This window comes from Nomia melanderi, chromosome 5 (assembly GCF_051020985.1).
Source record: "Nomia melanderi isolate GNS246 chromosome 5, iyNomMela1, whole genome shotgun sequence".
Classification (NCBI taxonomy): domain Eukaryota; kingdom Metazoa; phylum Arthropoda; class Insecta; order Hymenoptera; family Halictidae; genus Nomia; species Nomia melanderi.
Window position 1 is genome coordinate 1,083,393 of NC_135003.1, and position 17,545 is coordinate 1,100,937.

General features: G+C 31.7%; 2 protein-coding genes across 3 annotated transcripts in view; one reads left to right on the top strand and one right to left on the bottom strand.

Annotated features, from left to right (window-relative positions):
* Positions 1 to 510: 510 nt before the first annotated feature.
* LOC116424789 (putative fatty acyl-CoA reductase CG8306) lies at positions 511 to 3,910 on the bottom strand. The gene is made up of 7 exons (XM_031971670.2): positions 3,366 to 3,910; positions 2,550 to 2,801; positions 2,181 to 2,430; positions 1,875 to 2,067; positions 1,544 to 1,783; positions 1,178 to 1,435; positions 511 to 1,079 (listed from the first exon to the last, which is right to left on the bottom strand). The coding sequence occupies exons 1-7, from the start codon at positions 3,552 to 3,554 to the stop codon at positions 941 to 943; spliced, it is 1,521 nt and encodes a 506-aa protein (XP_031827530.1). The 5' UTR covers positions 3,555 to 3,910; the 3' UTR covers positions 511 to 940.
* A 6,204-nt stretch (positions 3,911 to 10,114) lies between these two features.
* Positions 10,115 to 17,545, top strand: part of FAR1 (fatty acyl-CoA reductase 1) — a 97,064-nt gene continuing 89,633 nt past the window's right edge. For both annotated transcript variants that reach the window (XM_076367948.1, XM_076367949.1), the window contains exon 1: positions 10,115 to 10,311. The gene's annotated coding sequence lies outside the window, so the exon portion shown is untranslated. The remainder of the gene's footprint in view (positions 10,312 to 17,545) is intronic.

Here is a 17,545-nt window from a genome sequence, read left to right on the forward strand (position 1 = left end):
AAATGACGAGAAACGGCGAACATCAACAAGTAGTGAACAATGGGATGCGCCATGTAGTCTTACTATAGATCAAATATTCAGTTTCCTGGGATTTTTCGGATTGAGAATATTTTATTGTTCCTACTGAAATGGACTTCTTGGACAGTAAAAGCCTTCTTTTCTACATGTGATCTCAAAAGTTTCTTAATTGTACTTAATCGCGGTTGGTCAAAGATTTTTAGACAGCAGTGTTTCTCAAAAGTTGAGAATTCTTGGACAATATACAATACTTACTTTTTTCCGACCCTGAACCACTTTTGGTTATCTTTAATGATGAGGAAATATAAACTTAAAAACTGATTCTAATATATCGTTACTACTTTATCAGAAAGAAAATCATTCATTTCTTTTTTGCAAAATTAAAATATTTTCTAAAAGTTTTTAATATATATATATTTAATATATATATGTGGTACATGTCGCACTGAACATGTTAAATAAAACAGTAGGCATAAGAAATAAAATGCAATATACTTAAATAAGTAATATTTTTACAATAAACCTTTTTGTAGTTAAAAATATACCAAAAATATACATACATACAAACTATACATACTTTTCTAATCTGATATAAAAATAATGATAACATTCAATCTCAATTTTCAACTATACACATACTGTATTTATATTATTTCTTTATTATAAACAATAACATATTAAAATATATAAAACAGTATTCAAGCATAATACTTAATTTGTTTTGTTTCCCAACACCGTCAGGAGTATGTAACGAATGCATGACAATGTGTGACAATATGTAAATACCATTATGCCTTCAGTGAATTAATTTCATTCTGCTTTAATAAGAATGTATCCCGCGTGTTTGATGTATGTTCAGAAACAGAAATTTGTTCGACTACTATTCATACATTTAAATTAGAAGCAGTCCAAACTGTAATTTTTACAACTGATCAAAGAGGAAGTAAATAATTGGGACAACTAATCCCGTCTTGGTCCAAGTAGTAGCAAAAATAGTTTTCACCAACCACCAAATAAATGCCAATATTGCAGCTTGTAAACCCAAATGTGCAATCATTAATCTGAAAATGTTAAAAGATATATAAATAATGAAGACATGCTTGTACGATTTGTTTTTAATAAAATATAGATTAGTTCGTTTAGTCGTAAGTATACTCACTTTTTATCTTTGGAACGTGCTTTCGCTAATGTTTTTGGAGACTCATTGTGCAAGTATGTTCTGACCCCTAGTGTTAAATCTCTAAAATAGTCTACCCATAGCAACGACTTAATATCTAAATTAAATAACTGTTTATCATCCTCTGATAAAGACTCATATAACTCCATCTGACAAGGATTGTGAAACTTCCATTCAGTAAAGATAAACTTTTCCAAACGAGCTAGGGAGTTATTCACATTGGTATGCATTCTTACTAATCTGTAAATTAATTCTTCTGTTAATTTTATTTTGTATGCTAAGCATACAACTAAATAATAGTTAATATTAAGTAACGTATAATTATTTAATTTAAAATTGAAAACATACATTGGTTTTCCTCCTGCTAATCTAGCAACAGTATCCAAGATATATGCAGGAATAAAATGTACAAAAAATGCTGAAAGCTTGAATAAAAATATTGATGACACCAGTTTTATATGAGGATACCATACTGCACTTTTTAATGGGAATTTACGTAAGTAAACATTCATTTGGTCCTCTATGTCCACCCATTTAAACGGATTAGTTGTACTGCTTGTACAATGATGTACTTTTAATTCTCTTCCACTATAACAGAAGTATATATTAATAGTATATTACTATTGCAAAACTCTTTTTTTAACTGTGTTATTATTTTTTTGATAAAATGTTTAATTACCCATCTCTGTGAACTGCATAAGCTGCAGCAATAAGATTGTTTACAACAATATCTACTGGGATATAATCATAAACTAAATGTTTCGCGAGTGGTAATCTTCTTATTACACCTTTGCTAGCACCCATTAAGAATCCTTGTGGACCATTCTTTGATATTGTCCATCCGGGGACTGGTTCTTTCCATGCTCCCGTAACTATATACACATACATGATATGGTAATAAGGTAATGTATGCATGACAAACTTCATTAACTCTAAACGAAACCAGTTACTTATGCAGAAATATTCCTGTATGTAATATACATACTCATGGATGGACGTACAATAGTAGCTGGAATGCGTCCATTTTTAACTTCATGCTCAGCTAAATGTTTTGTAAATGTATAAGAGTTTGGATGTTCCTTTATTATATCTGGTGTTTGAGCTATTAAAGTTGCATCATCTAATGATTCAACTAATTTTAACAATTCATTTACATCACACGGGGCAGGATATATACGTTCTTCTGCTTCAAGTAAATATGAGTTGACATAAGCGCTAGAAACATGTACCATTGCCTAAATGATAGATAAAAATAAATTATTCAATAAGGCAAATAATGTTACTTAATATAACAAAACTCATTAAATGAACTTGAAAAACTTGTGAATTCTATAATAAACATAAAGTGGTTTACTTTTAAATCCCTTATTTCCTGACATAGTTCCACAACTCTGCGTGTACCCAACAAGTTGCTATTAGTAGTAGATTTCAAATCTGCTTGAAAATCTAATGTTGCTGCAGAATGGAAAACAATTTGAACTTCTTCAACTATAGTCAATCTATCTGCAGATGATAATCCTAAATTCTCTTCTCCTATATCACCAGCAACAGGAACTAATTTGTCAAAAAGATGAGCTTTGTCTTCTTCTTTTAATCTATTGAATACCTAAAATTGTCCAATAAAAACCAGTTTAATTTCATAATATATCAATATTGTAAAATACTTCTTCAAAAAAATTTGTTTTAGTCAATTTATATGATCAATAAATTAAAAAATACTAATAAACACTTAACAGAATTTTGGATAAAGTAAATTTGTATAATTGAAGTTATAGATCAAATTTTTCCTGAAATAAAAATAAAATTATAAACAATTGGAATTCATAGTTTCTCTGGAGGTGTCAATGACCGGCGTTAGATTCTTTACGTGGCAAAAACTACTAATTGTTCTAATTATTGCTTAATATAAATAAAAGCGAAAGGAACGTTAAAATAATTGTCACATTTATGCTTAATGAAACAAAAAATATGATCGAGAATCGTTTATTTTAGAACATACACGAGAAACAAAAATCCCTTTTACCATAAAAAGAATGTAAAATATGAATAATAATAGATGAAAATGAGTAACTTTTATTAAACAAATATTAAATGTACAAACTAAAACGAATTTTATCAGATATTTCTGATTTAGTTATGAAAAAAATGAATGCGTGTTATACATGCGTACCGAATTTTTTTTGATTTCTTCCAATCTGTCCTCTATTTGCTTTCCCTTTTTCACTCGCAGCAATAAATAAATTTTCTTTATGTCAGGTAATGTGCGTAATATTTTGTCGATCAAACATATTCCAAGGAAACCTGTCCCGCCGGTGAGAAAAATAGTTTTACCGTTGTAGAATTTTGTTATATCTGACATCGTCGTAATTCCTCAATTAAAACTTTTCTACAAAATTTCACTTTGAAACTTATGGTAGAAAAAAGAGTTTTTGTTAATACTAATTATATATTACTATACTACGTTCAAATATGGAATAACCGACAACAGCGATTGCAGCAGGTTGCTGGTTCGTTGAAAACTGAGATGGCAAGACGTTCGTACAGTCCAGAGAACCTGGTGTAAGGCTAGATGGAATTACTGAATGTACGAATAAAAAAAAATTTTTTGATGTACTGCTTCAAGACATAAATCAAGTCAGTGATTAAGCCAAATCTAGTGCTAACATATATACGCATTACATACAAAAAATAATATTACAATACACTAAACATTACAGCAACTTCCTATCACGTGACTAACATTTACGCGCCATATTGACATATACAATTGTAAGTTATGTTCCTGCCTTATCCTGCGGTAAATTCAAGCTTCATGTCGGTTTAAAAATTTATATTTGTAGAATTTTTTTTTCTTACGCAACATTTTACTGTACTTTCTTATCAATATACACATCGTAGTGTAATTTAACCTATTATATCGAACCGAATATATGTGAAATTGTAACTTTTTATTTTACTATATTATTTATTTCTAAAAATGATATAAATTTTTAACTTCAAAATAATAATTTGGGGAATATATTATACAAAATGAATAGTATATTAATTTTCTCTCTGAAATATATTTAATTTTGATAACTAATGAGGTTATATCACAAATCGTAAAGCCATCCGCTGTCTGTCGATCTGTTCGCCATTCATAAGAACTATGAATTTCTCCGGGCAAAACATGTAAATTATATTATGTTTATTAACTTCTTCGACGAAATTTATTATACAGATGGTAAAATTTCTTTTCATTACCGGTTATAACAATTACCTTTACTACAATAAAAATTACGAAATGGTTTCGTAAAATTATTATAACTAATTCTTAAAAATAATTGAAATATTTATCAGTTGAATTAAGAATTTTATTCCTACGTCGTAAAAAGAACATGTACATAGTAATTTTCATAATCATCCGTTTCATAAAAACGCTCGTATCTAACAGGTGACCTTTGTCCTATTCAGATTCCTCGATATATCTACAGTGTCAAACAAAAAGCCGTAGACAATGTTCTATGATACCACCACGTATGGATTCATTATAAAATTCACCAGTTTATTTCAGTTTTTATAAAAATACTTCAATCGTTACATATCCTTTTTACCTAAGCGAAAGTGTTATCATATCTACATAAAATATTAAATCATTTTACTGTGTATTGTGTATATAATTTTTGTCTTTGTTACCACTTTCAAATAATTGAATATTTAATACACTGATTTATTTTTAATTTATGAACTTTTTTACCATGTTCTTAAATGTAGTTTCTCGATTCTATTTTTTTTGTACCTTCTTATAGTTGGTTGTTAAGCTTTTCATCTAGTTTATATTACAAATGTTCATTGACCTCAAACTCGGATTATGAAAGCACTGATAACCTATGCAACTTATTAAAAATAGTTCATTGATAAATAATTTAAGCGGTACACAAGAATCGTTTTCTATACATTTTAAAATACTTGTATAATCGAATTTCTCTATTGTATTTTTAATAAAAACAAGTAACAACTGATATGGAGTTTGTATATTGTTGTTAGAAGATTAAATTAACTTTTTCTGTAGGTTGTACTAAAGGGCTACACATAAATATTGGTTAAAAATTTCTCATAAACAATTTCATTTTTTTATTGAATTCCATACATTACATACATCCACGTGTCATTGCTCCATTATCTCCATATTTAATAGTTACAACGTCTAATACATTCTTATGCTTCTGTAAACTAAAATTCACCTTTTACTTTGCAAAGTGCATTCATATTTCGTCTCAGATTACCCAGTATTTCCATTTATCATTTTTGTAAAGTCTAAAGTTCTTTTATGATTGACTTTGCTAATAAGCGTCTTTTATTTCGCAACTCCTTACAAATACCATACATGTTTAAGTATTCTACGAACTATGAAATGATGTATTTGAAAAGAAGCGGTTTCAGAATTGTTCTTTTATTATTATGTTAATTATTTTGTTTTGTCGATCAGTAAGTTTTACTGCGTTCATCACAATTTCCTGCTTCCAACAAAGAACACTTATGACCGAATAAATCGTTTTGAAAAATATAGCACAATATTTTTCAAAAATTTGTTGTTTCTTGCATGTTATTTTCTATATTCTCGTTTCGTTTTCTCTCGAGAAGTGTGCAGACAATGAATTTGAATAGTAGAATTTTTTTTTAACGTAGATAATGTAAACTTATGATTATGAATAATTTTGTGATTAATTTATGAACCTAAAGCTGTAAATTTCAAGTTAAATTTCCAAAAAACAGTTCGATGAAATATGATATCGCCTTGTGTCTGATTTACACGATTTTACACAAAAATATTGTAAGTACTGCAGCAGTACTTTTCCAGAACACTGTGTGTTACGAATTATTTGATCTGGTCATCTTATAGTCCTCATAATCTAACAGAAAAAAATTACGTAATCTCTGATCCACGACGTAAATGTAAATTCATTTGTCACAGAAGTAAAGGTTGAGCGAAGTAGTTATATAGGTACTATAATGACGAAAGAAGAGAGGCAACATGTTTTGCAACGATTCTCAGGTACTATAAAATGCATCTTCCAATAAATTCTTACGCGTAATAAATAATTTTATTATAGTTAACATGTTTCATTATATTTTTATTTTAATACACCCAGTACGGTAATAACTGAATTCTGAAAATGTTTATGTGCGGAATAAAAAAATATAATAAAACTACGTCAGATAGGAAATTTTCAATTGCGAAACGGTGGTAAGTATTCAGAAGTGAGCGGTTGTCATTTGTATTTCTCAATTTAACAGAAAATTGGTCTTACGTAAATATAGGACGCACGACAATGTACTCTCGACTCTATTCTTGCGTTTCTAGGCGATGAATTTGCAAAGTCATTTTACAAGACTAGGTCAAACATCTTCTGGCAAAGATTGAATAAATGTTTAGTATTTTCATGAATGGAAAAAGTCAGAGTTATTATCAGATTTGACCATATTAAAGAAAAATTGAATTTTGTCAATGGTACCATTAACGGATAATGAATAACAAATTTATATCAAATAACAATATTCAATGGGGATTTTAACTTCAAAGGATTGCTGCGATTGACAAGTTAATAGTTCCGGTTTAATTGCTTCCGAAGATCGACTGCTTTTTTGTGACGAAAGCGAAAAGAGATTAACTGATACTAATGCTAATGTGTTACTTTACTGTTTACGTTTCATATCAACAGTACAAGGTGCATTTTGCGTAACAGTACAGAAATCTTACGTTAATGATAATTTAGTGTAAAATTTTCATTCATATTAACGTTCATGTTTATTCTACTGTTTTTTTTTTATAAAAAATACACAATGTTAGTACCCATTAGTATTTATAACACGTATTTTTTATCACTTTTTGATAACAAATAAAAAACAAATCAGTCTTTTGGTTATGAGAATTGTTTAAGTACAAATGTATCATATTTCCTAATTATTTACTTATTTAATACTTTAATAATTATACTAATTTCTATAAAAATAACATACGTACATATTACGTAGATATAAAGCTTGTAGAGATATTAGCCTTACGTGATTATATGAATGTGCGAGTATAGTAAAAGTGTTGAGCCCACACCTTATTTTGTATAATTTTATTTGTTAATAGAATATAATAATTATTTTTAACAGAATTATGTCTAACTAACTTAGTTTTGGAAAAATGTTTATAAGCAAAAATACACTGGTTCAAGTTAAATTGAGGAGAACATTATACACCAAGAGGATCTAAATCGGTGCCCACAGACGCTCCAGTGACATTCTCCTCGCGAAAACTTGCCCTCTCCATACCTACTTTTACCTGAGCATTGAACATTCATAGAACTGCTCACATACACAGTCTCGAGCTGTTGCTTGTGTAGAGATAGTGGGGGAACACTGTTTTGCGAGTTACTAGCGTGAGGGGAGTAAGTTAGGTACCTTTCCTATACATTTCATACACCTATTTAATCTCAGTTTTACAATGTTTGAATTTACATGCCGATATTTAAATGCCAAATGGTTATACAATTATGAAATTTTATTCATGCATGCTTATTTAAATAACGATAGAGCGATTTGTTCTCGTATCTGATACCGAGATTCATTTATAAGGTTAATCTAAAAAAGTCCGGTTTAATTGTTTTGCTTTTAGTTTTTATTTATCTTCCAATATCTTGTTTATGTTATCGAGGAAATGTACGAGTCCTTTAATCTTTCATTACTACTAAGCTATGCGAAAGTAAGAAATACGATCACTTTATCTTGTGTAGGTAAATACTTATGTAATACTTCCTATTTAAAAATACAGGTTGAAAATTCATTGATCGAATTGTATAATTCATTAAGTTACAGTCATTTTCAAAAAATTCTTAAATAAATGTAATTTTTTCAAGTAATTAGTAATAAAAATAAAAATGAAAATAAATATTCTAACCAGCTACAGTTAAATACATAAAATTTGCTAAACCGAAAATTGCAATTATATGTTTAACTGTAATATTTTTAAAAATATAGTTGAAGTATGTGTTTAATTTAAAATTACATTGCTAAAATATTTTTTATGTGTCTAAAACATAGGCGAACTTTGATATTGTTAACAAAAAATTTATTGGTACAATTTGCTTTAGTTAACAATGTCATTCCTTTGGAAGTTGATAGGCACAATTCAAGAAATCGATTGCTTAAATTGCTTTGTATCATAAACAACTATAGATAATAACACTCGCATAAAAATTAATTGTTTTACAGCGCACCTAGTGCTGCAAGTGAGAAATTGACATAAAAAAGATTTCTTTTTGAACAAAATATTTTGTAGTAGTTACAATTAAGTAAATACTATACATTACTTGAGAGATGATCACATATATTCTATCTTTTGTTTTTAGTTTTGTTCTGTAAAGAGAGGGATTTTCAGAGAGTATGAATGTAGTATAAGATACTTTATTCTTGCTAATAATTACATAAAATGTGAACTATCAGTAATATTCTAATCAGTACGCAGAAAGTATCATAAAATAGACGGACTCTATTATATCTTAAATCTATGACGTTTATTAAGATGAAGTATTCATATAATTATTATAACTGATTTGAACGCAAAAGTTAATAACATAATTGGTTGTAACATACATATACTTTGTAAATTTCATTCTGTGTATTGTATGTGAATGCGTCAATAAATATATATATTTTTTATCACTTTGTGGAAGCCCCTTATGGATTGGTGTCCCGTTCGACTCCCTAGTCTGTCGGTTTACAGTTTGCATTTCTGGAGTTTAAAATGACGGGTGTTCATTTATTTATTATTTATGCATCGATTTTGACAAATTCCTTTAAATTTTATTATTAAATAATTTACTTATAATATGGTATTTTGAATTTTAGTGTATTATGTTTCAAAATTGCTAGAATTCCGCATATACATAGTTTTCAGTATGTTCTAATTATTATGTACACGTGATAATTTAAATCGGTAACTGTAACAAAGAGGCATTAAAATTTTAAATATAGTTATAATATATTTTTTAATATCCGTAATAGCTCAAAAATAAATGGAGGGTTAATAGCCAATTAAACTATTATAAACTAGGGGATATATTTGTACGTAAAAACAAATTGTTTCATTAAATATTGTAAATTTCATAATTGCATAGCATAATGAACATTACATGAAATTTTGTACAAATGTAATTCAGTGTTCGTTTAAATTGTATCTTCTTTCAGTAATGCATATCAATAATATGTGTTTGATCGATTACATATAAGTGTCGCAACTGAGATTGCATAATTAACCTAATTAGCGAAAAAAATAATTGTATTCGAGAGAACAATTTAAATTATACTATTATATTACTTATATACTATTAACTGTGTCGTCTAAACAAATTTAAATGAAGAAATGCTTCATTGAAATGTATATAAATTCTTTCTCATTCTTTCTCATTTAATGTTTTATAAAAGAAAATGAATGAACAGTCATCAATATTTCTGAAAAGTAATCAAAATTCGAGAAATGTATTAATAATACAAGATATATAGAAGAGACGAAAATTCTAGTGAATTTATAAAAAGAAATAGTTACATTCGTAAAGGACAAGTTCATATATAATTGTCTCAGTACGAACGATATTCCTATTTCCACGAAATTGGGTTTATATTTACCAACAGAGTTTTTGAGAACAATAAAACAAAAACACAGTGCAGCTGAGCCTTACGAGTATAATAAATATTCATAATGAACGAGCATATAAAAATGTAACACATGGATTAAAATGAAAAGGATATTATTGATGAGAACGTAATTATAGAAAATTATTTATTTTATAGAAACGAGTGGAATAAAGCGAAATATAGTCACCTCCATTGGAAGGGTGAAAACACAGATCAGAAGAAGAAAAGGGGCGAAAGGATGGCTAGTGACATTTCATGGGAAACAATTGTCTTGCCTGGGGGGATTTGGCGGTTGCCCCAAGATGGCGGACTCGGTTGGCGTGCGACAAGCACGAGCTGAAAAGTGCCGAGAACGCGAGAAGTTCGCGATTATGTGTTAAATCGGCACCGTGAATTTCATACGCGGACAACACGGTTATCATCGACGAAGAGGACACGCTCGGATAACCTAGGTATGTGGAAAATCAGTGACACGAAACCGTTTTCTCTCGGTATGGGGTGAAAAGCCGCGCCTACTGCTATCGTTCATTCGCGATGTCGTGGGTGTGCTTGGGACGTCTCAATTCCCTCCTATTTCACAAATATTCGAGTATTCGATCACGCCGCCGATACCTTCATTAAATAATCTGTTTTTTTGTAAAGAGGGTGGTGATCCTATCGCGGAAGTTCATAGTGGGGATATTGAGGTTGGCATGGAAAAATCGAACGGTCGAATGGCACGGCTGACTCGCCGTCTGGGTTATTATGTCGGGTATATCTGTTGCTTTTCAATTTCATAACAGAAACCTTTCTCGGCCGACAGTTAGCATAATTCTACGATCATACGCGACGCTAGCTGGACGATTTTCCCGCCGTGTCTGTGAAAAATATCAGCGAGAATCCGTTGTAAGTGATCCCCTATCTTCATTTCCGACGGATCCATTAACGAACTGTCCCAATTGAGCCTGGCTCCCATACACGTCCGCTGTTTTTCGCCTTGTCATTGGGAATATACTTCTACCCCTCTGATCCTACATCAGAACCGATGATTACCGCCTCCTTTGACGCATTGTCCCGACCTGGTGTGAGTGTTCACGGGATATATATGTGTGTGGGTGCGTAAAGCTTCGCGGTGGCCGTGTATGCGCGTGCGTTTCTTGGCGTGCGCAACACGACCTGCATGCCGGTTCATCGTGTAAAATAGTCATGACTCGTATCTCCTTGATTTTTCCTGATATGCTACTTGGAGACACGTATATGCACAACCATACGAAACTTTTCATTCCTCTCTCATGTGGGTGTCTCGACCGTCCTTTTAACGATTAGAATTTCTTATCCCTGAACCATATATGCTTCTCGAAATTGGCACGCATTCCCTTGTGCTCGGGATTCATTGTTTCGTCGGGAAAGATGTCGGTAATACAGTCGATCGCTCCTACCTGGAGCATTTCGTGAATTAGAATATCAATTTTCGTAGGTGTATCCGCGAAGTGCAGAGCGGCGTCCATTCGCATTTGCTTTGGTACTGTTCATCTTTGAACCATCGTCGATTAAAATATCACAAAGATTTTAAAGTATAGACTCTTTACAAGTGAACAATTAGTAGAAATTCAATACTTTCTGGGATACTTTTAATGATCTTTAACTGCGGATGCAACCCATTATCAATGCGTTTTGTCCGTTTTTTCTATTGTTTTGGTAGCACATTCAAAATTACCTAATGGAATGCCGTTTTTACTAAAGATAGAATTTTCCAGTGTGCAAATAGTGTGCAAATATCGTAAATGTGATACGTAGAAGGGAATGTTAGATGGCTCTGTGCGTGAGTGCAAAAACTAGCTGATACATTTTCGTCTATCTATTATTCTTTCATGTTTAAACCGGCATCAAATAATTACATCGTAACGATATATCTTCTTGGCATTTGAATAGTGAATAAACATGATTATTATGATAACGAGAAGATGGAATTTTCACATCGATCACTCTCGATCATGGATGGTCAAATACTCTAACGGGATTCATGAAAACAGACTTTTTATGGTAAATTCTTTCTTTCTGCGTTTTATACACAGCAGGTGAAGTTCAGGAGTTGTTTAAACTTGCTTTGAGAGGTTACGTCATTTCTGGATTTGATCATTTCCAGCCCGGTGTACATAGTATACGTAGATAGAGGCCGCACGGAAAATAAGATAACGGTTTTCCAAATATATTACTAAATAGTACATTGTTGAATTTCTATCCAGCTGTTAGTGGGTTCATACCGCATTTCTTGCATTAATTTTTCAGCATTTTTTCATGGAACTGCTAATTTTCGGAAACAATTGTAAAAATGTTAGCTGGATTGTGAACATATTAGCAGCCTTTCTCCTCTTTTGTATAGTTAGTGTCTAAAAGTGTATTATCTCGATCTTAATTAAAACAAACAATAATATGCACTGTGTCATCCTCACACGATGCAAACTTTCTGGGTTAAAAACGTCTCATGCGGTGATTCTGGAATAGTGAAAGAACTTATGGTGTCTGTGACTTGTATGCTCGCCAACGTGTTAATTCTGCAACGTTTTTCCTTAGTGGAAATTGAAATGACTTCTATTGTGTGCTTCACATTTAAATAGTCTATTGTGTGCTTCACACCAATAGTGGTGTCTCTTAACTAATTTGTTCATGTTTATATTAATGGTGTATTAATTGTATACTTATTCATAGTGAATATTTATAGTTCAGATGAATATTTGATTATTACTGATTACTATTACCGACGGAGCAAGCCAATTTGAAAAAATATTTATTTGCAGTATTAATAAGTTAGTAATTCACGAAATATGTAATTCTGAACATGTAATTGCATTAAAAAGTAATTAAAAATAGCATTTTATTTAATCGTATCATTTATTCTATCAAATGTTGAACAACAATATCTAAACAATCCGATAAAGTATAATTAGTTTATATTTATAAAAAATCATATATCACAGAACTGAAACATGATTAACAAATGTATTGCGATTTTTTACGGTTTCAATATCATAAGGTGGAAAATTACGTCAACCAATAAAAAATAGGGTACTGGTTTATTCTATCCCCGCCATTTACCCATGACTCAGTGAGCTTTTGCCACTGGAACTGAAGACAAAAAAGAAAGTCGAAAAAAATGTAGAAGACCTAATCCAGACTTAACCTAGACCTAACCCAGACGTATTTGTATAAGTGGTGGGGATAGAACGTATGGTTTGCATAAGGGGCGGGGACAGAACAACGCGGTATAAGAAAATAATCCCCCTTCTTTAATATTTTTATTAAATTTGCATAATATAAACTGCATGCTGTCAGAACGTTCGCATAATCAGTCACTTGAACGCGTTTCTGAAGCATTTCATAGTATCAACAAATGACCTTTTCTGTTAATGGTATACCTAAAACTTTGCTTATCTATTATTCATTATCTAAAGTGTTTCAATGCTGGTAATATATCAATTATTAAGCTTCATCCAATTGTCACAGCATAATTTTAAGTTCGTCAAAATATAAAAGGTCACATATTTTAATTTGGCAGAAGGTTCTCTTGTTTTGAATAACAAGTGCCATCGGTTTTTTGGATTTAATGACGTCGAAGACGTTCATCAAAACGCAGGAAGGACTGAATTTGATTCTTTGCCCGGAAGCTTTATCCGGTGTCGGTAAATCCGTGGTACGTGATCAATACGACGCGCGTTGCTTCCGCGTTCGTCCGTTCCGCGTAAAAGGGTTGCCTTCACGACAAGGGTCTCCACGGTTCACGTTCGACTTACGTGAAACCTTTGAATTCCCTCCTTCGTATTACTAACGCTAAAAGCGTTCTAAAGGCAGAGGACGGGACAACCGACATACGAATATTAATTAGTATTCATTTTCTTCATTTTCTGTATTCATACATTAAAATTCGACAACTATAAAAAGTCAGCCTAAAAATAATGCGTGTAAAAAATTGACCGATTTTAAGAAATATGAATAAACGAATAAGAACTCTTAGATAATTTCGGTTTACTCGAATTCTCTCTGTCAGTGTACTTTGTAATTCGAGTAGTCGGGAGATATGTCCACGCCCTGAAGAGCGTAATCCGGTACCTTTGTTAAGTTCGTTTACGCGTGTGAAGATGATACTATACTCCTTCAGACAACGATTGCAAGAGTCAGATTAAATAATTTGATATAAAATATAAAATATTGAAAATATAAAATTAGGGAAAGGTAATAGATAAATGCTCCTTCTTTCAAATACTAGCGACGTTTCTACAGATAGTGAAAACTTTAGTAATTCTTGTTGTGAATTCTATTCGTTTCTCATAATAAAACACTTGAATGTTGAAGGCAATATCTATTTTCTATAGTTTTCTCAAATCATTGGTAAATTAACAAATAACAGTTTCAATTCATTGTCAGTTGGAGTTAGATTCACTAGTCGGAGAGTTTAATAAATGAGAATCATAATCTAATTCATGCTGAGGGATTTGCAAGAGTGATCGATAGACTTTACTAATATAAAACCAAAACAGGACAAACTTGGATTTGACCAATCCAAGGTCACTGAACTCATCAGACTAATTTAAAATTACTCAAAAGTACTGAAATTATGAATCTGACCAATCCCAGGCGGAGAAGCCCCAAACCAAATTTAAATCTTTTGCAATTCATTATCAGTGAAATAAATCTGAGGCTCAAGAATTCAAGTCCGACCATCTCTGGACCCAAGAATTCGAAATGAAACACTTCCACGCCCGAAGATTTAAATCTGGGGACATCTTTACTGAAGCACCTATCGTTAGGAGCCTATGAATGCAGGGACTTAACGAGCGCTAACAGATGTTCGTACTTAGGTTCTGGGTTTCGTGGGTACTTTTCGGAGAATTTTTTTAATTTTAACTCTCTAGGCCCAGAAGTTCACTGGCTTTATGTTGTGGGGTTTAAAGATTCTTCAACTTAAATTTCTAAATCCAAAAGTCATTTGATTTTGAGTCCTTGGATTTAGAGGTTCTTCACCTTGGATATCTAAATTTGGGACTGTCCAAAATTTTGGGCCTTTAGATTCAAGAATGTTGCAACTTCTAATGCTTTTTTTAAAGTGTCAGAAGGACTTTAAGGAGGTACATTAATTTGAATCTCCAACTGTAGCTGTGACCAAGCTTATTTAATCCTGCATTAATCCGATTCGAGTCAATAGGTCTCACGTTGGTCTTATTTCGTACCTTTGAACCCAGATTAGACCTTTTGTGGTTTCTCGGATCTGGATCATCCCAATTTGAACCTTTTAGTTTAGATCTTGAATCGAATTTATCGTTTTTTTTATATAAATCCCGAGCAATCCTGCTGAATTATTCTAATTTTACGTTACAAAGCATAAAATGAACAATAATTAGAAAACACCAGAAACAGACTGCTTAAACTATCAGTATAATAAAATTGAAGTAAATCAACGGGTAAACGGAAATACTTTTCGAATTCTATCCATCTATGAATAGTCGGTTAATTTTAGCATGCTTATCAGTCCGTATACAAAAATCGTATGTGATTTCCGGCAACTTACATCATCATAAATTTTTCTTTGTGATACCATGGGCATTGAAAACATAATAAAAAATTATTATTAATAACCGGTAGTAAACTCCTACCGGAGTCTGACTGTTCAAAAAATCATTTATTTATGCTAATCGTAGGGAGCATTCCGTGGAGCGATCGATTCCGCGAGAATAATTTATTGCGAACCTGGCACGTGTATTTAAATGCGTTCGCTTCTAGGAACTTCGGGGATTCAGGGGAAAACAGTTTCGTTAATGTATTCTTCTTAAAGATAAAAATATTTTGAACACCGATATCATACTGGATTCCGATTCTCTTTCAATGATGAGTGGTAAAGTTATTTGTAATCCGGGAGTCCCTTCTTCTTTTTCCGCTATCGTTCAATGTTCTTCGCTTTCCTTCTGGGTCCCGTCAATGGATTGTGTCCTTGCATCTCCTACGTCATTGAGTAGTGAAGTCACGCTCGTATATTAATTAGGAATTTATCTCCTCGATTCTCCTAAGAAGACGCGCGAGCAAATATTACAGCGAATACTCGATTTTCGAGCCATGACCTCTATTTACGTGGCTGCCGCGAGCAGGGATATCTACGTACTATTAACATGACGAAACGATGGCGGAGTATGCTAAGCTAGCGTTCAAACAATTAGAAAAACGTGGAAAGTTCACTTCAAACACCGGAAATCCTTTCAACCTAGCTTTCTTAGACTGTTCTACGAATTCCTGGATTTGATTGTCTTGCTATTCTTTTTTCTATCGTATTTATTATTTTTATATCGTATTTACGGCGGTGTTACTTCTGTTCGTAAATGAATTTAATTAGCGAAATAAGAATGTGAAATATGGTTGAATTATTTTCCTTCAAAGGAATTCGATAGTTTATATTGGAATTTCGGATATAACATTTACGTTCAATTCCATTTAAATTGTTATCGCATTACGATTTTTTCAATTTTCTTTTGCAACGGTACACATGGAAATGGATCAACATTTTTTGAGCTCTTGCAGGAGGAAGAAACTGAATACTGTAAAATCGTTAGAAATACCGAATTGTTTAATCTTAATCTTTAAGGGCATTGGATTTTTTTTATTTTAAAATGAGGACGCATGTGACCAATGAGAACGTTCGATTGGGTTTCCTCATAGTAAAGTATCGGTAATAAAGTAACTATGGCGTAAGCTGTTATGCGGAAAAAAGTTGTATGGCGAAAGGTCAAGGAGGTATTCCGTTTTTGAAAGACCACCGCAAGCTGAAATAATTCAAGAATAATAGTTCGGTGCGGTGTCGTTACTGTATAAATCTAAATATAGCGTTTTTAAGAGTTTCAAGAAAAATTCGCAATCGTTTATGACTGAAATTTTCTATAACAAAAATTTTCAAGGAGTTAATTACTTTCTTGCTTGGTTCAACTATAATAGTTGAATTTCTGTAAATTAGTAATCCTTTAATTTAATAATTTATTAATTCAAATCATTACTTTCATGTAACCTTGATTTTTATTAATATACAATGCGTTTTGTATGTAGTTGCTAATTCGTTGTCATTAGCAATTTGAAGTATGCCAACGTTAATGTTTCATGATCTCGAAGCCTCGGAAGAAGTTTAAACTTCTGTAAATGGTTGGACGACTTTCTGAATAGTTACCGAACTGTCCGAACTTTTCGCATGTAAACTCTCACTCAAAAGTATTGGCACAACTATCAAGTGGAAGCAGTACGACATTTTTTTAAGGGGACCTTACGCTTTCTTGGTTGAAAATTTTAACAATTGTGGGACTGATAAAGTAATGAGTAAACATTCTTTGAGTCTGTAATTTTTTTGACGTACATCTCTTGTCTCCAAATACAAGTAAACATTTTTATATAATTTTATAAATGATATTTTATAGGGGTTTTTTGCAGCCTCATGGAGGTCATTTTAAAAATTTTGATCTGCTGCCGTGCACGATTGCGGCTCACTGGAACGTCTAAAAAAGAGTATTATCCTTAGAAAAAGTATGACCATGATCCCAGTATGGACTACGATTATTTTGTTTGAGCAAAAATTCACAAAATGGTGGACCTCCAAAGTTGGTGGTCTCAAAAATAGCATTTTCTTCGTAAAAGAAACGTTAAAAATTGAGGAAAAAATTAACCAATCCTATTTATTCT

Bases quoted from the DNA above. Each gene is read 5' to 3' on its own strand.
- LOC116424789 (XM_031971670.2), bottom strand. From the start codon at position 3,554: ATGTCAGATATAACAAAATTCTACAACGGTAAAACTATTTTTCTCACC. The intron at 2,802-3,365 runs GTACGCATGTAT...GGACAATTTTAG, and splicing joins AAGAAATCAAAAAAAATTCG to GTATTCAATAGATTAAAAGA. The intron at 1,436-1,543 runs GTATGTTTTCAA...ATTAATTTACAG, and splicing joins TTAGCAGGAGGAAAACCAAT to ATTAGTAAGAATGCATACCA.